This window comes from Varanus komodoensis, unplaced genomic scaffold (genome assembly GCF_004798865.1).
Source record: "Varanus komodoensis strain SLA01 unplaced genomic scaffold, ASM479886v1 scaffold1, whole genome shotgun sequence".
In the NCBI taxonomy this organism is placed as follows: Eukaryota; Metazoa; Chordata; class Lepidosauria; order Squamata; family Varanidae; genus Varanus; species Varanus komodoensis.
In genome coordinates, this window is record NW_025335268.1 from 44,938,334 (window position 1) to 44,965,725 (window position 27,392).

Below are 27,392 nucleotides of genomic sequence, written 5' to 3' on the forward strand. Positions count from 1 at the left end.
CACCATTTCTGATCTCATTCTGAAAGAGTTTTATGACCTGATGAAGAGTTCTGGGTAACTCTTTTTTTTTTTTTTTAATTTTGAGATAGAGGTGTTGCCCAGAGGTTAGAGGTTGTTGTGGATTTTTTGTTTTTGCTTTCCCCACATAGGCCAGCACAGCTGTCTTTGCTTTTATATAGCAAAAGCTTGAAGGCTTTTCTTAAGATGATAATGATGATGAAATTGTAAAAAGAGTGTGTGTTAAGAACATTTTTCTGTGATTCCTTTTTACATTCCTCAGAGTAACCAGAAATATCACTGCCCTGGAAGAATAATCACATACAGTCTGGAATGCAAGGGAATGCAGTGCCCTTCCTAAATGGCAATCTAGTATGGAAACAGTGCGGCTTGGTTTAGCAAAGTTATTCTAGGGAGGTTAGAGTCATCATATGGCGATAACAGCTGGGCAGACAGAAGAGAAGTGAGCAAGATCAGCTTCAGTGTGCAATTTTCACATCTTATTCTGTCCTGGGAAGGTTATCCCTTTTCTTGCTGGCTGTAACAGTTTAAACAGATTCCTTTATTCTGTCTTTTGGAAGGACTACGATTCTATTGTACAGCTGGTAGAGACATTAGAAAAACTTCCAACCTTTGACTTGGCTTTGCATCATCATGTGAAGTTTCATTACGCATTTGCACTGAACAGGTAAGAACTTCCCCTCCTGATTAAATTCTAATTCTTTATGTTTGTTTCATATAAGCTACTTCCTGAAACATCCCTTCTTCTCAGACCTGAAGTTTTCTCTCAAAATTTAGCATCAATCCAATTCATACTCCCCTTATTCTTTCTTCCGTGCATTCTGTGTGAGTTATATTTGACTTTCATCTGTGTGCCAGGCAATATTTAACTTTCCTTTCTGCACATAATTAGGAAGGCAGTTTGAGCAAACACAAAACATGGAGAGATAAATGTTGATTGAATGGTCCATGAAACATACTCAAAAGCATCAAGTACAAATCAACATGGTTCTGCTTGGAAAGGATTGGTATTCCATTTGGCAGTATGAACATTGATAGAAATGTGTACAGGTTAAATACGAGCTCTTCTGTTTCAGAGTATTTCACAGGTCTTCAAGCTAGGCAAGAGGGGAATAAAACCCCCACTGTTCCCTAAAAGTAATGCAGAAGGGCGAGAACATAATCCTTAAAAGCAACTTTTACTTTATTCTTTCCATATGGTGATGCTTCTGATAGATTATTAAAATAGGCCAACTTCTAAGAGTTTTTTGCATGTGCTCTTAGAAGTCTTTCTACAGGTGGTTGCTTATTTATTTTGGATTTTAAAAATCTAGCTCCATGAAATAATTTTGCCAATAGTAGCAATGCTGGCATTATACCAAATATGGTTTGCAGCAATCGGAAAACACTGTGCACTTTCTTCAGTCTGACGGTAGACACTTTGAACTCCCTGTAATTCCAACATTGTTTCTTGGGAAATGTCATTTTATTTCCCATAATGGGAAATCAGGACAAAATGATTGCTGCCATTTTCAAAGTGATTCTGGTTGCAAGACAGAGAGTAACTGAAGGGGCTCTGAACCAGGCCTTTCTTTCTAATCAGATTTTGGACTTTAATGCAAAAATTTGAATTAGCCTGATTCTGGACAGTCCTAGCTTTTCTCAGAAACTTCCCTACACTGGCACTGATACTCTTTTTCTTGTTGTGGCATCTTGCCAGACTGTACTTTCCTAGGGCTTAATGCTGCAGGCAGGAACTTCCTTCTTTCCCTATGTCACTGGTTGGCCTTTCTTTCTCCCTTGAAATGCTAAAGAGGCTAAGTGTGGAGTTCTGCCAACACATTAACCTGCACTTGTGTTCAGTTCAGGTTGGGTCTGGGTTGTCAGTGAACTCTGAGTTGTTGATATGTGGGTTCTGCTTTTGTCTGAACCCAAGGGTGCCAACAAGCCATGACTTTTGTTAACCATGGATAATCATGCAGAGGGTGGTTTACCACTCTGTGTTATCTTGCCTGTGTTCAAGACAGCATGATAGCCCAAAATTCAATGACACAGATTCAATGACATAGACAACCTTTAAATGCAGGTTATTGTATTGTCTGAATCCAGTCTACATGCAGTGAAATGTAAAAGTGCACGACAAATTCCAAAATATTTTTTAACTGTAGAGCAGAAAAGCAGTGAGAGGGATGGGATGTTTAACACTTTCCCTGCTGTCATTTTTCCTACTCTGGATGATCCCTTAAACTTTTCCTGCTCTTCCTGTGGTTTTCTAATGCTTGTTTCTCTTGTAAATAGGCATCCAAGTATTGCAATGGGTGTGTTTTTTATTGAAAAAAATGCTGCAATTGAAAGGATTCAATGACCTTCCCTCTTTCCTCTGCTCTCTGTTTATAATTGTAGGTTACTGAGAGTGCTCTAAGTCCAGAACACCTGGATTTTTTTACATGCATTTGTTAAGTTGTAGTTTGCCCATAAGATTGCTTTACAATAGTGTCTTATGCCAAAGTAGCAGACCTGGCTCTAATTTGTAGCTGAAGAGTACCTTCATTTGCCTATAAACCACTCATTTTTAATATTTGCCTAATCAAGTGCAAACAAAATGCGGAAAGCAGGAGTAATGTGTGTAGAGCCTGTTCCTAGGAGGTTTAGAAGAAGGTATGGCATAATACAAAGAGAGCCATGAAATGCAGATAACACAGCAAGGACACCCATACCAAGGGGCTAACATGGGGCATAATTTGCCCAAAAGTGAGGTGCATAACTTCATGGTGTTTAGTTCTCCAAACTGAACATTGCATGTGTGTCAAGAACAGCGCCATATAAAGTAAGACTCACCATAATATTGCTGTTGAACCTTTCTGGCACAACAGCAGAATGCTGAACACTGTGTAAAAATATTCAAGGCACCCTAACCCTGTGTAAGAGTTTATTTTAAAATAAATTTTATTTTAATAAAGCAGCAGTTTATTTTAAAAGATTTAAAAAGTAGGGAAATTGCCAGATTTCACATGGAAGTTGGAAAAATGGGTTTGTACAATCAAATGCTGTAGAGGAGAAGAAAAGAGTTTGTAGAATAAGTTGACTTTGAAGAAGGCTCAGGGCCTGGATGGTCCTGCAAGTGCCTGTAGAACCAGGAGCACATTTGCAGGTGCTTGCAGGGAATAGCTGAGGTGCAGTTCGGCAATGCAGCTGGAGGGCTTGGTGCCAGTATAAAAGGCTGCTCTGCTGCACTTGCCTCAGTAATGCAAGCTGTCCTGGTGATTCCCTCGCGCTCTGGCTCACTGCGTCACCTTGCCTGAATCCTGCTTTCTGCCTGCCTTGCTCCAGCCCATTCTCGCCCAAGTCTTCCCCAGTATCTGCTGCCTTCCTCCTTGCCCTCACCTCTTTCAGAATGCATTGTCCTCCTGGCCCTTGGACTGTGCTTTTGGGAAGTGAAATCTTGGGCTGTCTTTCTTGAAATTTGGGTCTTCCTGGCTTGACTCTGGATTGTTACTCCAAGGTGCCTCTTGCTTCTGGGCCCTGCTCCCAGTGTTCCTATTGTAGCTGCCTGCTGCCCATCTCCAGACCTTACAGAGGGTTTAAAAGAGAAGGCATCTGATTTGAATAGTATGTGTCTGGGCAAGCAGAGGTGGCCAGCAGTCACCCAGTGCATACGATCAACTGAGATGGTGCTTTGTGAACTTGCTTCACATGATGCAGTAACATGTTCATGTGATAGGAAATTCTAAGGCAATCTGCAAACCACAGCCCTGATCAACATTTTTAATCATTGGATTTATGGCATGTTGTGCAAACGAAATGTGAGAGGCCAGAAATGGAAAGTAATTTTGTAAGAATCAGTGAAGTTTGTTTTAATATATCCCTTGAAGTCTAGACAGTGTTTCAAGTACTTAATAGCCCGTCTACCAGTACATAATATCAAATACTGTGGGCTATTCCAGGGCAGAGTGAGACTTGCTCAGCTAATCCTTGATCCTAAGCAATGTGTTACTGGGTCCTGAGTGGCCTGCTCTCCCGTAACATTTGCAGCAGTTCTACTTTTCAGAGAAACTTGCCTAAACTTCAGCTCAGTCAAAGCACAAGAAGAGATTTCTGTAAAACTTTCATGGTCGCAAGAACATGGAATATAAAGGCTGAGTCAAAATCTCTGGAAAACCTATTCTTGACAAATCATCTAGTACCTTCCTTATTTTCTTTATGCTTATCGGGTATAAGAGATTAAAGCAGCTTTTTTATGTTGGAAAGCCACCTTTTCTTGTCCTAGCTTTATCATTATTTCAATGAGGTTCATATTTTTAATTAAAGCTCCTTGTTTAATTTAATTTAAACAAAGAGACCTGTTTTGTACTATCTTTCTGCAAGCGAGAGTGTTCCCCGATATTCTCTTTTTGTAGACATAATTGCAGACATAATTGTAGACATAATTGGGATCCCTGCAGGAGAAGACGGGGGACAGCAAAGCATAGGGTTGGGCTGTAGCTTCATGCACATGCTCTGGATGAGGAGCATCCTGGGTTCAACGCACAGCAGCTCCACGTAGGGCCAGGAAGGAATCCTGCTTGCACCGTGGCAGGAGCTTCTGCCAGTGAGAAGGACCAGGAGTCTCTCTCCCTTGTTCCTGTGTTCGTACAAGGTTTTTATGCACAGTCCAGTAAATCATCTGCCTATACGTCTGTCTGCAGTTTTCTTCTCTCTCCACTGTTGCAGCTCTAGTCACACCAACTATGTGAATCATCTTTTGACAAGCACAAATGTTTGTATTAATTTTTTATTATAAAACCAGACGAAATCTACCTGGAGACAGACAAAAAGCGTTAGATATTATGATACCTCTAGTGGAGCATGAGAGCCAAGTAGCCTCTGATATGTATTGCCTTGTGGGACGGATCTACAAAGATATCTTTCTGGATTCTGGCTTCACGGACACAGAGAGCAGAGACCAAGGGACCTTGTGGTAAGTAGCATGATTTCTTTATTTTTAACAAAAACACTTCAGCTGGGGATAAAAATGCAATCTTACGTACAAGTAATTAATAATATAATGAATAGATATAATTCAAGTTAGGAATTCTCAATTAATTTCACTTTTTCCAGATGACTATACCTTGGGAATATCTGTATATCCAGTATAAAACTCTTTGGACATTTTAAAGTTAGTTTGTTAGCAGTTTTCACAGAATTATGATTTATTGGATATTTTCCCTTTAATCAAATATTTCACTTGAAATGCTTTTGCAATTAGAAAAACTTTTGAGATACTTACATATTATGTAAAATTAGTATAACTTTAAACATTTTGTTTATTAATTATAAGTCATCTAAGCATGGTCAGTCTAATCCTAAGCAATTAAAAATAGTCCAGAAAAGTCACATTAGCACTACTTAGTAAAGTTAGACAGGATTAGCAGGTTAACTTCTGCACATATGCTAACCAGTCAGTGCCACTGAGTTTGGTGTGGCTTGCACACAACAAGGTATGCATAAGGTAACTTCAGTTACAACTGATGCTAGCTAGATGAGGGCCCTGATGCTTAATTTCTTCCAAAAACAGTGAACATATAGGTAAACCCACATTCATTTTAGTTTTTGACACTCGTATGTAAAGTTCATTGATTAAAAGTACAATCCAATGCCTGTTTAGACAGAAAAAAGTAGCACAGCATGGCCATTTGAGGTATACTGGCGATTGTAGTATTTTTCCTGTCTAAATATGCATAGAATTGTGCCCCAAGTGGATACAGAAAGATGCTCTGTGTTGTTTTACCACTTTGGAATTTCCTTTTCCCACAGCTCATATCACTTCCAGAAGAGTCTCTGCCTCCTTAATGCTGGAAATGAATAAAAGTTGCATTTGTTCTAGTCCATAAACTGATAAAAAGTGCCAATGTACATAGCCAAAACAGAGTCACATCTTTACAGATTGTGATGTTCAAAGCTGGCTGCATTATTCAATAAAGCTGGCTGCATTATTTGAATCAAATGTGAATTTTTGACAGCAGATGTAGCAAAGATAGAATTTCAACTTTGTGCAACAGTCCTCATTGCTTTGGGTCCTATCTGTTTTTTTCCTTACATACTAATATAGATTGCATAGTATCAAATAGAGGGAGATGGGCTCCACTTCAGCATTGCCATGTGTATTCCCTAGGTTTGTTTCGCAATCAGTTTTAGACTGCAGTCTTATTACCACCATGTTGGGGAAAGTGATGGATCACCACAACCACCTGCCCAAGCTTTTAAAAATGCCAGCTGGGTCCATGCAGCTTAGCTTCCTCCCTTTTCTTATGATCAGCTTGTTTCCTAGTTAGGGACAAGAGTGAAGATTGCTAGGTGATAAGATTCCCATTAATATCAACGCAGAGATGACAGGTTAATAATTAGCTGTCAGACATACTGCTGCTGTTACACTGGCAGCATAAATCTGGCAATTTTCTTTCTCATCAGCATCTTGGCCAGCGATTCGGTGGCTAGCATAGCCAACGCTGGTGGTGCCAGATTCCAAGCCGTTAGCCAAGCGGGCATAATCCATGAATCCGCCAGCAGTGGAGGAAAAGGGAATAGAGAAAAGAGGACAGAAGTGGGAAGATGACGAGAGTAAAGGCCTGATCCTAAGCATGCTTAGGGAGGGAAAAATCTACAGTTCCTAGGGGTGATGCTGGCTCAGTGATACTGGGAGTGCTTTGATCTTTTTGCTAAAACTTGCCTAGGATGGCATCTCAGGACTCCTCATGTGTGTGCTCAGGGTAGTTAGGAAGGGTGAAGCTATCCAAAATATCCGCTCAAGGGGACATTATACAGGGACTATGCTGTTCCTCTTAAGTCTGTGACTTGTAGTAGCTTTTCATGTTGCCTTATATTTTGCTAACCTTCCCTGGCAGAAATATAAAGGCACCTCTAGGTTTGATAGGTGGGGCACTCAGCAAAATACCCTCACCAGGCAGTAGCTGTGGCAGCAGCTCATGTTTCCCAGGCCCATCTGCTGCAGAGTGGACCAGTGCTCCAAGCCACCCTCGCGACTCAGCCATGGCAGTAGACTTGGAGTCACGCCTGTCTGGGCAGTGCTTGCTCTTTCCAACTGCTGTGCGTTGCTTCATTGGCAAATTGAGCACATGGACTAGGAGCTCCTGCTGCCACCCCAGGAGTGGGCAAAGGAGTTGGATAGTCCCTACCACAGCTGGCTGCTCATCCTGCCCACCTGGGTAGGTGAACCCTTGATGGGTGCAAGGGAGCAGATCGGGACGCTGCTTCTGCTCTGTGTGGGTGGACTTAGGAAGAGCTCAGCTGGGCCAGACTAAAGGTCCGTGGGCTTCACCATCCTGCTTTCCACAGTGCTCATTCATTGTGGCAGATGGGGAAGAACAGGCACCTCTGTGGGCATTGGAAGAAGGCTGTGTCTTCTGGGGGAGGGCCACCCCTTCTTTTCCTAAGGGATGGCCAGCAACTCTGAGCCCTGAAACGGGAGATCAAAGAGGTTGCAGCTCTGTCTGGGACTTAGTGTTTTCCCCCCCTTTGTGATTCTTCCAGGAGTGAGAAGCTGCAAAGCTATTTGGTTATTTGATTTATAAAACTGCACCCAATTGTCCCAACTGGGACTCTCTGGACAGTAGGACTCTCTGGGTGGTGAAAGCGACTTGCGAATCTCATGCAGGCTTACAAACAAGCCTGCAAACAGGAGAAACTAAAGGGACATCTGCAGGCAGTACTTGAAAAGCAGGGCAGAGGCTGCTGCTGGAAATATCAGATAATCTCCATGCTCCTTTTTGAAGTGTACATTAGCCTGTAAAATCTACACAAGATTTTACAAAGTGCTGTTAAGCAAGGGATGAAAAGGGGTTTAAAAAGACTTCTGTCCTTCTGCCCGCTGCCTGTGGTGTCTCTCTTCCCCCACAAACACCTACAGTTTTATGTAATCTTGTGAGGGTTTTTTGTACTGATTTTTGCAGCAAGCAAAATGATTGAATTTATTTAAAAGTATTGGGGTGCCAAGAGTATTTAACTGCAGGCTTCCAGCTGATCTCAGTGCCGCTTACAAACTGTCTTCTGGCAGTATGTGTGAGTTGACAGTTTTCAAAGCAAAACTTCTTATCTTACATAAAATCCATCATACTCAGAAGCTTCTTGAAACACTCTCACATAGTGCAAACTGCACTTTAGTGTGTACTGTCTTATTTTGTCTTGTCTTGTGTGTGTGTATGTGTATTTTTTTTTTTTTTGCTCTTGTATAAGTATACACAGCCCAATATGAATCAGAATGACAGTGCTCTGGAAGTTAGAGTGGTTATACTTTTCCCTGCCCTCTCCCCAACCTCCACTCTGCAAGGTGGGGATAAAAAGAAGACAATCCTCCATTAATGCCAACAAAGACTTTCTTTCTCCCCTCCTGGAGCCCCATAGTCATGGAGCCATGTCTGCTTGCAGGAGAGTGAAGCAACCCTTACAAGACAAGCCTGGGAAGCACACTGCATGATTCAATTACTTATTTAATTAATTCCATTTCTCCGCCGCCCCATAACCTGGGCGGCTTACAAATGTTTCAATTAATGACACAGTTTGAATTTATGATTCAATTAATGTGCAGTTTGGCTCCAGGATAGTCCTGACAGGTGAGAACCCCTTAACTGGGTGTGGAGACTTTCTGCACTGGCTCTTCCCGTTTCGTTCCATGGCTGCTGAATCCAGCCTGGAGAGGCCTTTGGACGGGGATGTACCCTGTGAACCATCTAAACCTGGCAGGGCTGGCAAGTCCTTTCAGCACAGCCACCTGTTCCTTTCCCAGCGTATCAGGCTTGGGGTGAAGGTTTGCACTGCTGCAGCTTGAGAGCATGGTGTGCTCACAGCACTGCCAAGTTTCCAGATGGGCAGCAATAGCTTCTCCCAGTTTTAGCCTTTGCGTGTTATAAAGGGCTGGGGAGCAGCAGCAGAAATACTGCCAGTAGCATTGGGGTGCTTGAAAATCTCTTCTGCTTAGATGTTGGAAGTAAGATGGTCATGATCCCCATTTCCCTTTCCTTCCCAGTGTCTTGCCTAATACACTTTACTTAGCTGTACTTTCTCCTTCCAGCCCTTCATCTAAATGCAGCTGTCAGACTGAACAGGGCAAAGGGTGGATGAGCAGATGGAATGCAATAAACAGCCACCTTTAACCTTGGTTTGAGGTCTCTAAACAGGGTTTGGGCAAGAGTTATGGACATGTTTTCACTGTGGTATTTTATTTTCCATACAAACAAAACTTCTCTCCTCCACAGAGTTACTCCACCACTGTCTACTTATACTAAATTCCTTTTTAAAAAGCTGAGTGGGTGGAGCAGAAGATGGGAAGCAGGATTTGTCTGGCAAATATATACTTCTGTTCCCCCGCCCCCATTTCTTTTTTGCTGTCTTTTGCTGCTTGAGCATAGATGTTTGCTTGGATTGAATTCTGCCTTGTTCAGCAGAGGTGTTAGATTTAGAAATAGTACTGAAGCAATAAGATACATTTCTTAAAGATTCGGGGGTTATGTCTGTCCAAATGAATTATTAAGGAAATTAATGCGGTTCAGAAATCTAGGGTTGAATCCAGTTGGTATCTCTCCAATAGCAAAAGAGACTGCAGAGGGGATGGGGAATTGTCTAAATGATCCTCCTTCCTAATCCGCTGATGGAACTTTCCACTGGATCAAAACCTTTGTCCGTAGATGGATTTCAGTTGCATGCAACACCCAGCACCAAAATTAGAACCGCCGCAGCAGAAGAAATAATGCGCCCTGATGTATTAATTTTTTAAATAAGTTTCTGTTTCATCTTTCCTTGTGAGGAACCCATGGTATCTTATATAATCCTTCTCTTCCTCTCTGTTTTATCCTCACTAAAACCTGGTGATGTGGGTTAAGCTGAGAATCAGTAACTGGCCCAAAGTCCCTTGGTGAGGTTTGCTGGATCAGACCAAGGATCCATCCAGTCCAGTATTCTGATCAAATGGACGCCAACCAGCTGCTCACATGATCTCTCAAGCAGGAAATGGGTGCACTACCACCCTTATGCCCAAGTTTCCCAGCAACTGGGATATAGGTAGATTGCCTTCGATACTTGATGTGGCATAGTAGCTATTGATAGCCTTTGCCCTCATGATAAACATTTTAATCATGGATGAGAGAGGAAAAGGGCCAATAGGGAACTACATGAATCAATGGGTAGATTCAGACAACATGATAACTTGCATTCAAGGGTTGGGATTAGGTCGAGTGTGACTTGTTATTGAACTATGGGTTGTTGTTGAAATGTGAGTTATTGTGTCATCTGAACCCAGCTGCATTAACAAGCCATGCTCATTAACCACAAATAACCAAAGAGGAGAACCATGGTTGACTGTTAGTTTATGAGCTGTGTTGGGAGGCGCTCTCTTTCAAACAACAGACAGTACTTGGACAAAAGCTCTTTATTTACATTGTATATGTAGCAAGCTATAGCCATCAAAGGAGTCTCTGAGCATGTACAGAATGCTTTGGGAGGCACCATTTTAAGAGAGGAGGCCCTATGCCTCTCTCTTAAAAAAAAAAAGAAAAGAAAAAACAGATTTGCATACAGGCAGCTGGGATCAATGTGGAACAGATTCCTGATGGTGCTGAAGACTGTGGCCCAGAACATTTTCTTAAATTCTATAATGCTCCCATCAGCATAAGTTGCCTGTCCTGATGTGAACTGCAAGCTAAGATGCCCACCACCCCCATCCCTTCCCATGTATTTACTAGGCAGTGGCGGCTCTCTCAGCCTTTGCCCCCCCCCCCCGAGGCATGGCAATAATGGTATTGGCCTACCTTACAGGTTATTTAACAATTATTGGGTTTACTATTGTGGAATACTTTGAAAACTTACAAAATATAATGAATACATTCATGGAGGGTGAGACTATCAATGGCTACTAGTGGTTATCAATGGTTATATTCTATCTTTATGATCCAGCATAGCTTGTGTCAGGAGCCAGATCCTTCCTTCCTTGCTCTAGCCTCCAAAACAGCATTGAGTCCCTTACGATGCAGAGCACCATTGGCACTTCACAGCTAACAGGGCAATCCAACTCTAAAGCCCTCTGGCGAGCTGAACATGCTCCTGTAAAGAATGAATGTGGAGCTCAAACTGGCTCAAATTTCTCCCTTCATTCTTCCCTTTCATTCACACTGCAGGCTCTACCATCAGGATGGTTCTCACTGGCAGAGAGCAAGTCTGCAAGATATATACAACCTACCTAACTGGGTCGCTTGTCCCTCCCAAGGCCTCGTCATGGGGTCAGGAAGTGGGCAAGACAGTGGTTCTTCCTCCTCCCCTGGTCCCTTCCTGCCTCTTCCAAAACATGTCTGCTCTCACAGTCAGCCTGGGAAATTGCAGGCGACAACTTTGATGGAGCTTCAAAGATTCCTGCCCCTGTTTGATCTCCCTGCCCTCCCATTGCCTTTTCCTTGGTGTTCTCTTCAGAATCCAATAACCCAGGCCCTTGGAAAGTCGGCAAAAGAGTTGGGTGGCTGACCCACTCACTACATCTTCCCTCTGAAACCAATTGCAGAGAAGCACCAATGGGAATTGGCTGCTGTCCACATGTGCTTTTGTTGGCTTCCTGGGGCATCTGGTTGTCTACTTTAGGAGCAAGATGCTGGACTAGAAAGACCTTTGATTTGACCTAGCAGAACTCTTTTAAGGTCTGATGTCCTAAATTTGAAAATCCTCACATACTTGCTCATATATCTCTACTGCTAGTTTGTAGTGTTATGTAACTCTGTTTACATTTCCCTAGTTCCATAGGATCACAGAATATGAATACTATGGTTTTAAATAGAGATGTGAAGGCTACTTCCTGACATTCATCTATAATGAGTGGGTTGAAGTTAGAATTCTAGGGTAAATGTCAACTTATATTTTTAGTTCTTCTTGCAAAACAGCAAAGCTGTTAACAAGCAGTGTGTTTTTCACAATTGTATAAACACATGAGAACATAAAGGAAATGGTGGGAGGGTGGTGTAAAGCAGCCTTACCTAACCTTGTGCTCTCCAAATGTTTTGGACGACAACATCCAGAATTCCTGACATTGGTTATGGACCACAGCTCCCTGGATTCTTGACCATTGGTCATGCTGGCTGGAGCTGATGGGAGTTCACAACATCTAGAAGGCACCAAGATTGGGAAGGTTTCTGTAGGTTGGAAGGCTGCCTCCTAAAATAACTAAGTTGATGGATGGAAAACAGCAGTGTATTCTCTCACTGAATGGTTGGTTGAACTGAGCTCCACTTATGACTACCCTCCAAAATACGCAGTTTTCCCTTTGTAAGACTGCCTTGTTAAATAATAAACTTGTTTGTTCTTCTAGGTTCAAGAAGGCATTTGAATCAGAACCAACATTACAGTCAGGAATTAATTATGCAGTACTCCTCCTGGCTGCTGGGCACCAGTTTGATACCTCTTTTGAGCTACGGAAAGTTGGTAATTACAGCCTCTTGATTCACAGTCAAACCCGATGAAGTGACAGCATTTTTATCACCCTCTATTTACAGGAAGCAGACCAAGTGCTTTGTTAGTTAGTAATTCAGCACTTAAGTTACTTTTTCCATTAAAAAGGTATAACTTTAAGTCATTGTGTTGATCCTGCCAACTGATCATCTTGACTGAGCTCCATTTCTTGGTTAATTTTCTGTCACAGACACTTTAAAGGAAAGAGAAATATATGATGACTCAGAAATACTATTGGATAAATTGTGAATAAGGGTGGGTGAACTTTGTGGGTTCCAATTATCTAAATAATCTGCTGTTGAACTTCATTGGCTGTCCAGGGCTCAGTCTTGATCTAGTGAATTTCTGCATACCATTGTTTCTTCGTGCTTGTTGCCGCTTTTAAATAACAGAATACATTAAACTTGCTTGGATGGGTATCAGTATTTATTATAAAGCTTCCATTTTGCCTGCTACCTGAGGGTCCTAGGGTTAATGCAAGTCATTATACAGAAGTTATTATGGTAGACTAATTTTCTAAATAGCTAGTTAGGGTTACAGTGCAGCTATGAAGGCTCCATAAATTTTAACAGGGCTGCTGTTGAAGTTCCACTGAAATCAGTGTCGCTCAGTAGCAGTGTTCTGGTTTTGTTTTTTGTTTTAATTGTTCTACAGATGACATCTTGCCATTTTTGCCAGTCCTGATGAATTTCCTTGGCCTATTTTGAAATACCTTGGAGGCTGGTAGGAAATCATAGAAGTGAACATTTGAGAAATCAGTTACAAAAAATGCTGAAATTAGTCAGCGGTTCACGCTTAACATTCACCCTAGTTACCAGTTTCTGTCCAGGTTCAGTTCTGTTTTGACTCTGGGAGCTCTGAAGGACCTTCAACAGCCTTCCCCAGACTGGAGCCCAGGAATTGTCTCCAGAGGTTTCATTCTCTCAGCAGCAGGAGCCAATGGACTTCCTTCTTTGTGGCTCCCTGAGGGTCACATCTGCTCAGGAGGGGACCTTCTAGAGTAGGTCTGTGGCACAAGCAGCAGACTGCAGAGGGGAGGAAAAGACAGGAAAACCATGCCATGTGTGAAAGTCCACTTTCATCATGATTGAATCCATCCCCAGATGCTTGGGATTTCAAGATCCCCTCTTCCCCAGCTTATGTGACCAGTGGTCAGGAATAAGGGAGTTGTAAGCTGAAGCATCTGGAGAATAGCATGCTGTCATTCTTCTAACATGCACTCAGTAGTCAGTGTGAAAGAGAAGTATTCTTTCCCAGTAATCACATATTTTAAAAATTGTATTTGATATACAGCAAAACGAATGGAGCATTGACAAAATAATACAGTGTGTGCCAGTAATGCTGGTCAGGAATCAAATGAAGTTGCCAGTTTTTCACTTTCTACCACCTTGGCAAAGAAAGAATTGGGTTATAATTAAGTAAGGGGCGGGATGTGTAAACCAGAACATCAGCCTAGTGGATGGTGGCACACATTTAAGGCTTCCCAGCTTCAGGTGATAAACATAGAAACATAGAAACAGAGTGAGTCAGAAGGAGTCTCCCGGGCCATCTAGTCTGACCCTTGGCTCCAGCCTGCTCCGCTCATGACATACCCGCCATGTGCATGCCCAGCCTATCCTTAAACACCCTCACCATTGGGGCTTCAACCACCTCCTGAGGAAGCCCATTCCATACCCTGGGGGTCCTAACCATCAGGAAGTACTTTCTGGCATCCACCCTAAATCTTTGGTTCCCTGAGGTTAAGTGTGTATTCACTTGTGCTTCGGATCATGGCTGTAGTCTTACACAATGTTTTTTGCCTTCAGGAGTAAAGATAAGCAGCCTGCTTGGGAAACAGGGAAACTTGGAGAAATTGCAGAGTTACTGGGAAGTAGGCTTTTTCCTGGGAGCCAGCGTCCTGGCAAATGATCACACACGAGTGATCCAGGCTTCAGAAAAACTTTTCAAACTGAAGACCCCGGCATGGTAAGGCACTGCATTCTTGTACATCTTCCATCAAACTATTGGAAACCTGCAGATAATTATATGGTACAACACCATTCAGATCTCGGTATGCTGAAAAAGATAGTAGAAATGTAATTGGAAAACTTTTCTCTTTCTTAGGTTTGTGAATATGCCTCAAGTGACCATGAGCTTTTTATTTCTTAAATTTACATCCCACTTCTCCCCCATGAGCTCCAGTCAGTCTGCACAGGAGCACTGATCCTCTTTCAGCCTGCACATTTCAGGGGAGCACTTGGGCCGCATTGTAGTGGCAAATGGGATGGAAAGCAAAAGGGGTAGGACCCAAATTACCAGAAATTATTTGCTTATTCACTTACCTCCTGTCAAAAACAAAGCTGTGGGGGAGGGTGATTTTAGCCCTTTAGAATGGGAAAGAAGCTACGCAAAAGAAACCAAAACCTGGGTGGCCAGGGAGAAGGGGGCACGACCATCAGAGGTCCCTGAGAAGTCCACAGTGGGAGCCCTGCTGGGTCAGATTGGTACCCAGAGCCTGAGATTCTGCAGCACTGCTGCATGGCTCTCCCACTCTTTAGTTTATCTTCACGGCATGCCTGTGAGGTAGGTTAGTCTGAGGGATAGGACTGGCCCCAGGTCACTCACTGAGCTTCTTGATTTGAGCCTGGATCATTCCAATCCCAGTTTTCTCTTGAGCCACTATATTACACGTAAACTGGCCCTTCATGTCAGGTTCTGAGAACCTCAAACCAGACTATCAAGCAAGAGTGCTTTGTAGATTTCAGCCACCATCCCACATTCCCTTGTGCACAATGGTTCCAAAGTAGGCTGACATCATACTGCACATAGCACAGAATTTCTCCTGCAGCAGTTACGGCTGCTCAAAAACTCTCCATTGTAGAACTCCATGCATGTAAATCAGGTCATTTAATTATTTTTAAGTTAAGGTAGGAATGGGCAAGATCTATGAAGTTCTCTTACATTAGGATCAGACCCTGTCTACATAAGATATAATTATTTTTATCCTTCTTTCTCTTTACTACTTCTTCTGTACTTCCTCTCTTTTAGGACTAACCCCCTCCATCCAAAACTGCATTAAATCATACAAAGCTCCGATATCCTTCTCTTTTATTAATATATGTTTAATTAATAATCCCCAAATATCATTAAAATCTGGAACAGTTATATTCCAGATTTCTTTATAACATTCACTTAATTGGAAATCCTGTTTTTCCTGCCAATTCTTTGCTATTATTTATCTTAGAGCTCATAATAATTTTTATTAATTCCATTAATAACAATATTATATTTTCATTTCTTTTCATAAATAGACAATAATGCAATTCCAGGGTCTGCTTCAATATCTAAATTCAGTATTTCACTAATTTCCTTAAACACCATTTCCCAAAATTTCCAAATATTTTCACATTCCCACCACATACAGAAATAGGTACCCACTTTTTGACAACATCTCCAACATATATTGGAGTACTTATTATCCATATAATATAGTTTTACCAGTGTCAGGCACCATTTCCATACTAATTTGCATTTCCCCCCTTAATTCTGATTGACATGCTTGTTAGTATTCTCCCTTCCCATATTTTTCTTATTCTTCCATACTTATATCCCTCCCTAAATCTAGTTCTCATAAATCTTAAGAGGGTCATATTGGTCCTCCATATTGAATAAAATCTTATAGATCTCACTTATTATTCCTGTTGTTTGCATAATATCTTGTTTTTCCCTATATCAAACCATCTCTTCAATTTAATAACATCTCTACATTTACTATTTTTCTTCCTCCCTTCTTGAGTCCATTGTTCTAATTGCATAGCATTAAGCCAGGTTAATTTTTCTTTTCCCAATAACGCATTTATCCTTTCCTTGGTGCAACTTTCCAGTTCAGGTTTGTGCACATTTCTCCTGTGGATTGTCATTTTAGGCCATGAAGAAAGTTGTGCAAAATTGGGGAACATTGTGCAAATCTTACATCAATCTCTGCTCAACATATGCAATTTCCCTGTGTGCATTGAATGAGCAGCAATCGCAAATGCAAACAAGAATCAGGCAGGAGGCAGGTAACAGAGAATCCTGCTGATCTCAGGCATTGCTCCTTTGCTTGTGTCTTGTTTGCCAGGATGGAGAGGGAACTTCCCTCTTCTCTTTTTTTTAGATAAGGAAGAGGAGACTGTGGAGACAGGATTGAAGCTTGGGGGATGGCGTTTTGGAATTGGGGCAGGCGACATAAATGGGCTGGAGAGGTGGAAAGTTTCCTCTGCCCTAGTCGTTAATCTGAGCGGGATAATTTGGGGCTTATAAATTAACCTCACATTTGAGGTGGGCTTTGAACCTCCTGTATTTGTTTCCAAGTCTGGTTTAGGACAACTCTTAGCCAGTATATCTACTTAGGTGTGCTTTTAAAATTAGCATTCTGGATTAGTACAACTTTTTTATTAAAAGCCCAAACAGTTTAAATAAACATGTGTTTTTAAAATTCTTAGGATTACTTTGTTGTTGAAAACCACTTTGAGAGTGGCAGTGACTTAGAGAGGAGAATTGATACAGGACAGAGCATTTAAACATTTCTACCTGTATCATTTTTCTGCCCCAAATCTGTCCTTCTCCAGCCACAGCCTTCTCTTCTAGGCTCAAGACCTGCAATTGTGAAGGTGAAACAGTTTGTTTTTCCTGGCTCTTTGAGGTTTCTAATGTGTTTTTTTGGTTTGTTCATTTGTTTGTTTTTGTCAGGGGGTTGGTTGATTTTGTTTTTGTTTTGCTGCTCCTGTTTTTGTCATTTAAAAGGAGAGAGGGAAAAGCCATGCTGTTGGAAGCTGCCTCAGGTGTTTCTATTGGAAAGGCAGGATATACTAATTTTAATTCTTTAAAAAGTACCTTTTCTATCTAGTGAGGCTTCGATTGTCTGTTTTTTAAGGAGTGCAGTCCCATTTGGAGCCTTTTGGCAAAGAGCACCTTCTAGCCTCAGCTCTTTGTGTGGTTATAGTATCTGTGAGATAATTTTGAGAGTTTCACTATGAAGGCAAGATTATGGAAGAGAAACTTAATTACCTTTTCAATCTGATACATTTTGTCCTGCTCAGAAAACAAACAAAAAATAGGCCTCTGAAAAAAGGAAGGGAGAAAGATTGCTTTTCTGTGTGAGAAGAGCCGTGGCTTGTTTAGGAGAGGCCTAATTGACAGAGCAATTAAAATTCACAGTAAGCCATGGATGCAATTATTTATAGTATCTGTAGTAAACCATCAGCACAGATTGCACACAGGTTAGGCAGTTTCTCCTCACTGCTGGTGAGATAAAATCAGTTTGTGTGTGTGTGTGGGGGGTGATTTGGGGGACTGAGATGGTGGAGCATCTGCATTGTCACTTTACTTAGTGCATGATTTAATCAAATTCCATCCTTCTTGGCTCTTATTCCTGGCATAAAGGAATGGGAACCAAGAATGTTGATGACACCAGAATGCTTTGAATGGAACACTCTTGACATTTTTATTAGCAATCACACAAACAGCTCATGGCTTTCTGCTGATCATTGTTGTTACCTCCTATCAGCATATTTGTACAAGTGGCTCTGTAATTTGGGCGGATGCCACACTTGTAAAGTACAAGGAAATACTATAGATACCAAACCTTAAAGAGCTGTATTTACATAATTTTAAAGACCTGTTAATTAGTAAAATGTTTTCTCTGAAGTTCTTCCGCAGGCCTTTTTGGTGGGAATATAAGAACCTATCTTTTATTGTGATTCAGGGCTCCTGTACCATCCAGCCCATCGTTCTATGTTATCGGACAGACAGTGATTCTGCAAGGCCTCAGACAGATGCTTTCTCCGAGGCTCACAGCTTAAGAACTTTTCAAATGAAAATGCCAGGCATTGAACATTTAAAGCTGGATCTCTACCACTGAGCCTTAGTGCTGATGCATTCATTTACTTAGTTCTCATGTAACAACTAACTGTGAGTGAAACAACTCAAGAATGCCTCATTTCTGGGTTGCTTGATTTATATATTTATAATATTTCTAGGCCACTTTTCAGGATGGAAACCTTCACAAGACAGCATACCACAAACAATTGCCACAGTCACATATGATGCAGTAATGGAAACAGCAAATGTGCAACATGTGAATCTGGAATTCAGGGTTTTTGAGAGATGAACAGCCTAGAGTTTTATCTCATGGCTTGTTGTTGGATTCATACTCTTGGTTGCTTGTCCCTCAGCAACCCAGAGTGCTGGATTCATGTATTGCATCAAACAACCCAGGAATGTAGGTTGTTCCTGAGAGCTGATTTGGAGTAGAAGTTGCAAGCAGGCGGGAGGCAGAAAGTTTGCTTGGTCTGGGCCAGTCCTGCCTATTCATGGGCTAAACAACCCATGAACTGATGGTGCATACAAACTAGGCCATTCTATTAAAAGAAATGAGGACCACCAGTTCTGTGTAGTTTGACCCATGTTTCTCAGCTTTTATGACCAATATGGCTGCTTATAGCCTCTCTGCTTGGTGATGTTCTGCTAAAGAATGATAAAACATTTAGATGTATACTTAACAATAATTTTAAATTTGGTTTCTTTTTTTTTACTGAATGTCCCTAGGTACCTCAAGTCCATTGTGGAGACTATTTTGATATATCAGCACTTTAATAAACTGAATCCAGAACAGCAAGTATCCAAACATGAACTTGTAGACTTTTGGATGGATTTTCTAGTTGAGGCCACAAAGACAGATGTTTCTGTAGTTAGATTTCCCGTAAGTACATGTTAAACCATGTCAGTTAATTTTTAACAATCTTCATTTCCTGTTTTGTCTATCAAACAATGATTTAGAAGGCAATAAACTTCAAACAGCACAAAGAGCTGAACTGAATTATTTATTGTATTTGTATCGCCCTTTCTCCAAGGAGTGTTTTTGTCCTCACAACAGCCTTTAATGGTAAGTTTGGGCTTGTGTCCATGAGGCTCGTGATCCTTCATTCACAGAAGTTTGCAGGTTCATTACACAATGCTGTTGCGCTCCAGGGCTTCTCCCATGTTTTGCAGCTACTTTCCCAGCTGTTTTTTAGAGCAAGGAAAGCATTTAAAATGCAGTACAAGCTGGAATGAAGCCTCTTGTATTGTTGCCATTCTACTTTACTTCAGCTATACCACAGTGCCACCTTGTGTCAGGCTGATATAGAAAGGAAGAGAAAGACAAACGCCGGCTGTAAAGGACACATTCCTTCAAGGAAAATGGAAAACGTCTCAGTGAACACCAAGCTGAATTCCTCATGTGAAGAAACCTTTAAACCGAGAAATTGTTTCTCTCCCAAGGTCACCACTGAACTTAAGTGGCTGAGTGTGGATTTGAACTAGAATCTTTCTGGTTTTTATCTGACCTTGTAGCCACTGTACCGCACTAAAGTTGTGATAATTTTATTTGTTTTATTGATAGTAAGTTGATTCTTCCTTCACAATTTCTTCAATACTTAGTAATGCCAGAATTCTATAATTTGATATTTGTCCCTTTTTCAATATTATAGAAGTTCTCAATCTAGCAGAGCTATGGCAAGTACTTAATACAAAGGGACGTTGTTGTTTCCTTGAATATATGCAGGGAGGGAAATTTAAACAATAACTCCCATCTATCTCTCTGCTAATAGGTCTCCTCCTCAGTATCACCAAATTAATAAGGCACAAAAATGAAAGCTATTTCCTTCTTATTATCTTTTGCTGTGCTGCAGTTAAATATGCAACTATGCAAAACATATATAACAATTAGCATGTGGCTTTTTAATGAGTTTGAAGCTCCTGTGCATAAAGAAATACAGGTGTTAGCTCCTGACAGGTCCAACAGTGCAGTTTGGAATGTGCCCTGACCTCATCCAAATATTTTCTTTGATTTTTAGGCACATGAACTGAGGAACTAAAAAAATACAGTAAACCAGAAAACTCTACAAAAATGAAAGCCATTCAGTAAATGGTTGAGTGAAAAAATGGTTGGAGTCAAGCTATAAAGATGCCTTTTGTACAATTTGTCCTTAACCTCCAGATTTTCCAAGAACTATATCTAGAAATGTCAGCATATAAATGTCTAGACATTTTAAGAAACTGCAAGCATAGTAAAGGCTCAGAAGTGTTCACTAACTGTTCTTGTTGTTCAAAGGTTTTGATATTGGAGCCCACAAAAATTTACCAGCCTTCGTACCTGTCCATTAATAGTGAAGCGGAAGAGAAGACAGTATCTATCTGGCATGTTCTACCTGATGATAAGGTCAGCTGCCACCACAACATTTTAAGATCAAAAGTCAGACACATTCCTCTACATAAAGGATGTATCCTGTAATAGTTGACTGTGGGAGGCTAAAGAAAATGGGAGGTATTGGATTTACAGCCTTGAATGTTCAAGATGGAACACAGAGTCAAGACCAAAGAAGTTATGGATCCTGGTGGGAAAGGGGAGTATTAAGCGTAGCGTGCTTATGCATGCTTCTAAAGGCCAGGTGTAAGAGCCCCGAAGACTCCACAATCATAGGAAGCCACTGAGTCACACCACTAGTTCATTTGGCTCCCCAGGGGTTTTGATAGAATCTTGCCAGCCTTACCAGGAGATTGAACCTAGCTCCTCTCGTCTGTAGAGCATGCCCTTGACCACTGAGCAGTGGCCTTTTCCCAAGGGAACCAGTCATGCTCATGGTTGAGTTCCATCAGTACCATTTTCAATTGCTTTGTGTTCTGACAAGTGTTGCATTGGCCATACAGCTCTACACTGATGCAAGCAGCTCCTCAGACTTCATCAGAAGGTAGGGGCTGTAGCTGTTGCACATAGTGCAGAAAAAGGTTGCTGCTTGCACAGCACATGGCGCTTGATTCCTGGCGAGTGCCCCATCAGGAGCTTGGACTCTGGGCCATGACAAAGCAGACCTGAAGCTGGGGAGCTGAGCCCAGGAAGTCCAGTGAATTCCCTCCCCGAAAGAGATGCCTTGCACATCTCTACCCACAACCCTACAATAGGCCATGGGTTCTAGGTGGTTTATGAACCTCTCCAGCAAGCCATCCTTGCCTGGCTCAGACCTCATAATAGCACATGTGCAGTAAAAATAATTACAAGAAATGAGCTGGCCTACAACCGATACATCCAGGAGTGGTTAGGAAGCCACTGTGGCTTATTAACCATTCTCACGTTGTGTGTACTCGGCTTTTGTGTTGTGTCCTTGGCAGACAGAGTTCTAGAAAATGGAACTCTGAAATACCTCTTTGGCAGCTTTTTCATGTAAATGGTGCATCTAGAGAGATATGTTCCCCAGAGAGGTGTGTCTGGCACCATCTTTGCCTTCTTTTTGGCGTCAGGTGAGAACCTTTTTATTTTCCAGTTATTTCAATAGTTAAATTTATATTGATGTCTTAATAAAACAATTAAGATAATAAATTTGCTGCTGTGCCAGAGGGTTAACCCAGTAAAATGACTGTGGTGTTGTCCTGTTATGTTGTTTTATGGTTTTATTGTTATTTAATGCAAATATTTATTGAATGAATAATGGAAATTGAATAATTTTAATTGATGTAAACCACCCAGAGAGCCTGCCGACTATGGGGTGGTATATAAATATAATGAAATAAATAAATACATAATGTCTGCTTTTAAAAAAAGACTTTACCTAAACATGTAGAGTGGACATGTGACAAGCAGAAGTTTGAGAACAGATGTGTTCTACTGGTCTGTTTATCAGAGAATCAGGTTTGGTTGATGTTCCCTGTTGATTTGTTTGTGGCCAATCCATGTTTCTTTCTGTGTAATGAATAAAATGGTGCTAGATAAAACAACGGCTGAAACTTAAAAGCCGAGAGCAAGAGCACTTGGGAGAACAATACAGAAGGGAATTGAATGGTTGAGGGAAGGTTGAAATAAAAGTGCTTTTCTTCCCCTCTGAGATGACATCTCAGGTACTCCATACTCGTCAAGCATGATTTTTCTCTGCTTTGTTGTTCTCCCACTACAAAGTGTAGTGGAAAATTATTTTGGCATTAGCTTTTTGGGGCAGTGTATCCAAAATCTTTTTATTTTGTTCATGTTCTTTTCTTTTTGTGAAAGGAAAAGTACACAAAAATTCTAGGCATGTTTCTTGCTTTCATGTTTCAGCCATGTGTAAAGGCAACAATCAAATTTGAAATGTAGAACAGTAAATTCTTGTGGGGCTATAATCCATTTTGATCATCGGTCAGCCTGACAAATATGCTATCTGTTGGCTATAAACCAAGCTGTCAGGATAATGCAGGCATGACCATATGCCTTCCCTTGTACAGCAAATCTTTATACCATGAATTTTTGCCCTCCGGAATATACTCCAGGCAATGATCATCTCACACAAGCATATGCATCATTCCTGTTAGGATATGGGCAGGAGCCTTTGTTAGGTTTATGAAGGCAAAAATGCAGCAGAATGCAATGTCTGTTTATATCAATTTGACTTAACTTTTACAGAAGTGAGGCTGCTGTTTCTGTACCGTAGTTAAACTTCTAACTCCATTTGGCAAACTTTCTGAAGCAAGATTCTGTGTTATGGGTCAGTGAAGCATATGGAACCTAACCTTCACTCACATTTAGTATCTTTGGGGGCTGCTATTGTTACTTCTCATTGAATTTCCCATCTGAAGATTGTTTGTGGTGTATCACTTCCGTCAAATTGACTCCTAATACTCACCAGCTTTACTAGAGGGAGAACAATGTGCACTTACTGGCTAATTCCACAAGCATCACATTTCAAAATCGTTTCTGTTGAGCCCAGAATATGGAAAATCTGTTTCATTCTTTATCTTATTCATGTTTTCCATAACGCTGAAAGTTACGTCTTTTATGGATGTAGCAGTGGGACTTGGAGGCAGTGACTGGTCCAAGGGTATTCTTGGCTGGAGAAGTGTCTGAGTGTAGGTCTGAGCTCCTGGGCTACTCTGTCCTCTGGATCACACCAATGTCTCAACTGGGCATGACTCATTGCCTGGAATCCAGCATGATTGCAAAGGAAGTCTTGTTCTGAATATTCGTTTGCTGTAGATAGATTTGCTGACTTTTCCTGGCTGTGGAGCAAACTTTGGATTGCACTAGATTATTTTCATAGCGTAGGACACTCTGATGCAAGCTCTTAGCTGCAGTACCAGGTAGCAGCTGGCGCTGATGCTGACAGAGATATCGCTACCACTCTCAGTGGTGCTTTGACACATGGGCTCACTTTGGCTGCTGACTCTGTTTCTCTACTGCCTTTTTTTCTTATTAAGCAAGTAACAGATGTCAGACTTGGACAGTCCTCTTAAAATGTTTACTCCAATGGCTGGAAACTTTGGCAAAATCACCAGGATTTTTTTTAAATCCATGAGCTTGAGAACAGAACAGAAGCAAAAAGGGTCACAGCATCTATGAGAAACAAGGGCTTTTAAAAGAGTGGGAATGTCTTGGAATGGGATCATGGAGGTGGTGTTATTTTTTGTTTGTTTTCAGAAACTCAGAATTTAAAAATGTAACTGAAAGTGTTTTTTGCAGCTTGAGGCCCTTCATTTGTATTTTTCTCCCCTCCAAAATGGTCCAGAGGTGAAAATTGTGGTACAGAGAACTGGGAAAAATGGAGATTTAGGGGAGGTGTTCAAAATGTCAGTGATGCAAACATGCTAGAATATTTAGACTTTTGACTTTTTTATTTATATGTGGTATTTTAAAAACTTTTTTCCTTTTTTTACATTTTACATTTTAACATCTTTTTATGAAGCTGACTTTTGCAGTTATGAAAGATAAATACACAAAATAGGGGGAATTATTAGTTTTGTTTAAAATTATAGACAAAATGATTTAGCATAGTTTAACAACTGTGAATCACTTTCATTGATTTCTTTGTTACAGAAAGGCATTCATGAATGGAACTTCAGTGCTGACTCTATCAGAGGAGTAAGGTAAGGTTATTTATGTTTATTTGCATGTGATATATTTATCCTGCCATTTCTCTTTAGTGCCCGGAGTGGCAGACACGAAGGCTTTCATTGCAGTACTGCTGCACTTAGGCTGACTGAGCGTGAGGGGCTCAATATTAGCTGCAAGACTTCAAACATGAGCAAGATGCAAACCCCAAATGTTCTAGTCTCAGCCTAACACTTTATCTACAACACCACACTAGTTCCCTATTGTAATGTGCTGGTGAAAAATCATGGCAGTGAAGCATGCGTGGATTCAAATTTGAATGCTTCCTCCCCCAAAATGATTTTTCAACAGCATTAAATATATGTCAGGCTGTAGAGCTCTCTTTCCCAGATACTCTCTTTCTTTCCATGAAAAGTCATTGAAATAAATGGTCCCTGTATGTAGCTCATGAGGGAGAAAGCACAACTTGAATCCCCAAACTATATAAAATGGCCCTCAAACTCTGTAGATCAAAATCTGGTGCCCTCCAGATGTGAGGGGGTGCAATTGGCCATGCTTGTTGGGGATTATAGGAGTTGTAATCCAACACATCTGAACGGCAAGATGTCTGTAGATGTCTGAAGACATCTGTAATACAGACGTCTGTATTGTGAGAGGTAATACTTCAATGTAAAATAGTTGTTTGAATGTGGTTATAAGCACTGCGTTCTAGCGTGTAATATTGCTATGTTTTCCTTAAATCATATCAAAATGTATAGAGACATACGAATGTAACAACAACTGAGCAGATCATATGATACTGCTATGTGGGGTGCATTTTATTATAGAAAACAAGAAAGATCAATGTTTGTTTAATCTAGGACTGACTACTTTTGCCTGTGCAAGAAAACTGCCTCTGGACTAGACAGCAAACTTTCACAAAATGGTGCTTGTAAGCATTTCAGACATTAAGAACATATGAACAAAATTAGCAAGATGTTCCCTCCCTGAAATAAATAAATAAATTGTAAGCCCAACTGTCCCTCTGTGAAAACAGGTTTGCAACAGAACACTTGGCAGGACTGCTTTATGGGACAAACTCATGCTAAGGAATGACTAATATATGTTATGACTAATGCAGAGAAGACATTTTCTTTAAAGGGATTGTTGAAAACAATCCATGCATAATCCAAGATTAATAGAATGTGTTTCTTTACAATGGATGGTTTCCTTTAAGAAATAAACACTAACAGGATTTCTAGGCAGGTGACATTTTAAAGGTGGCATTGGATCACAAAACAACACTTTTTGAACAGTAGTAATTCTCTTATGCTGAAGCTTTTGGTGGTGGTGGGGTATTAGTGGCTTGGGCTCTGACATCGGCAGGCCTTCCCCAATGAAGAACTGGGCCTTCCAAGTGGTGGCCCCTACCTTAAGAACCTCCCTCCTAAATGTCTTTCAGTTGCCCCCCCCCCCAGTATTTTAAGCAGACTTTGTGTTAGAATTCCAAAACAACCATAGACACATATTTAAGACATTTTTATTTCAAGCACTCACTAAAACCAACACACACAACACACAGGTGCTGCTCTCCCTTTTCTCTGCCCCCTGTTCCTTGTAATGCCTCTAACCAAAACTCTTAGAGCATCATTCACCTGAAACAGTACCACATACCCCTTTTATCTAAAATGATTATATTCTACCCAGCCAAATCCCCAGCAAATACACACAAAGCAAAACGTTTCTCTGCAAACAGCATAAGCTATTCCAGAATCGAAATGTCACTACCAGCTGATGCTAAAAAATTAGATCTGTAATCTTTAGCTCATGCAGGTGTTTGTTTGCTCTGCTAAGAATATTGATCAGGCAGGGTTCTGGTTGGCAAGAAGGAACACAGGAGTCATCAGTGCCAACTGGATGACATGTAGTGTCAGTAACTAGATTGTAATGCATAGAAACCAGGTGCCTGGCAGGCCAAGTTGGCCATCTGACAGCTTATAAGTGGACCGTGCCACCTTCTCCTTTCCAAAAGATGCCCAGTTGCTCCACCTCCATAAACAAACGCCACTGCGTTCCTTGTTCCTGGGCTCCATGCAGCGATCGCAATACCTCTGACAGGTTCATAATTTCTGTTGTTCTGCTTATCTGCACATCTGACTGTAAAGAAGCATCTGGTGCAGTTCATCTCCCACAATACCACAAACCTGTTTGCCTGTTTTGAACAGCTTTTAATTGATGTGTTTTATTGGCCACGCTGCTGTTTCATTGATCTTTTATTATTCTAGTTTTGGCAGTGCTTTTTCTCATACTGACTGAATTATATTTTAATTTATTGTTGTTGTTTGGATAGACTTGATTGAGAAGGAAGCTTATAGATATTTAAGTAAGTGGAATAATTATCTGTGGCGGGGGCGCATAATCTAATGCCTGAAGCTAAATCAAGCTAGCTGGAGTTGAATCCCATCCTTCTAGGGTTTCCCATATGGCCATGCACTTTTCCCTGGCTCTACCCTAGTTCCCAAATCACAAATTGATTTGTGCTTCCCCAGCATTGTTGCCATTTTTCTCACTTCTAAAAGTTTGAAATGCCTCTGCTAAGGCCTAATGTCTGGCAGTAAGGGCTCTATAATGTGCTGTCCTTTTGGGTGCTTTTGCCCTCAGCCCCTGCCACCACGGGCATGCAATTTCCAAAATTTCTTCAGAATGAATTTCAGACCTCTGGCTGACTCAGTGCCATTTCCGTAGGGATTGACTGCACTGGGACTTTTCTGTAATGTCAATCTGAAGAGTTGCTTATAAACACAAAGTACTGGAAATGCAGAAAGTGTAACATTTGACCACAGTACTTTAGTGGCTCTCCAGTGTAGCAGGTGGTGAGAAGGACATGATGGAAGTCCTTCCAAAGCACTAGAGGACAGTGCTCTCAGTTCAAACTTCTCTCAAGTTTCTTGACCTAGAGTAACTACACAGAAAACTGAAATTCAGTGAAAAGGGAGAGGGAATATTTTGGACTCCATTCTCTTTGGAGCACTGGATCTGCGGTGAGGGAAGAAGAGACAGCTCATGACCTTTCCAAGAAAAGAGGGAA

At 41.1% G+C, this 27,392-nt stretch overlaps 1 protein-coding gene across 2 annotated transcripts in view; it reads left to right on the forward strand.

Annotated features, from left to right (window-relative positions):
- The window catches only part of MAP3K5 (mitogen-activated protein kinase kinase kinase 5), a 117,858-nt gene that overhangs the window by 54,632 nt on the left and 35,834 nt on the right, over nucleotides 1–27,392 (forward strand). For both annotated transcript variants that reach the window (XM_044423855.1, XM_044423844.1), the window contains exons 6-12: nucleotides 579–685; nucleotides 4,784–4,954; nucleotides 12,335–12,447; nucleotides 14,280–14,439; nucleotides 19,042–19,195; nucleotides 20,588–20,695; nucleotides 24,311–24,360. In XM_044423855.1, the coding sequence (XP_044279790.1) occupies nucleotides 579–685; nucleotides 4,784–4,954; nucleotides 12,335–12,447; nucleotides 14,280–14,439; nucleotides 19,042–19,195; nucleotides 20,588–20,695; nucleotides 24,311–24,360 (863 nt within the window). The remainder of the gene's footprint in view (nucleotides 1–578; nucleotides 686–4,783; nucleotides 4,955–12,334; nucleotides 12,448–14,279; nucleotides 14,440–19,041; nucleotides 19,196–20,587; nucleotides 20,696–24,310; nucleotides 24,361–27,392) is intronic.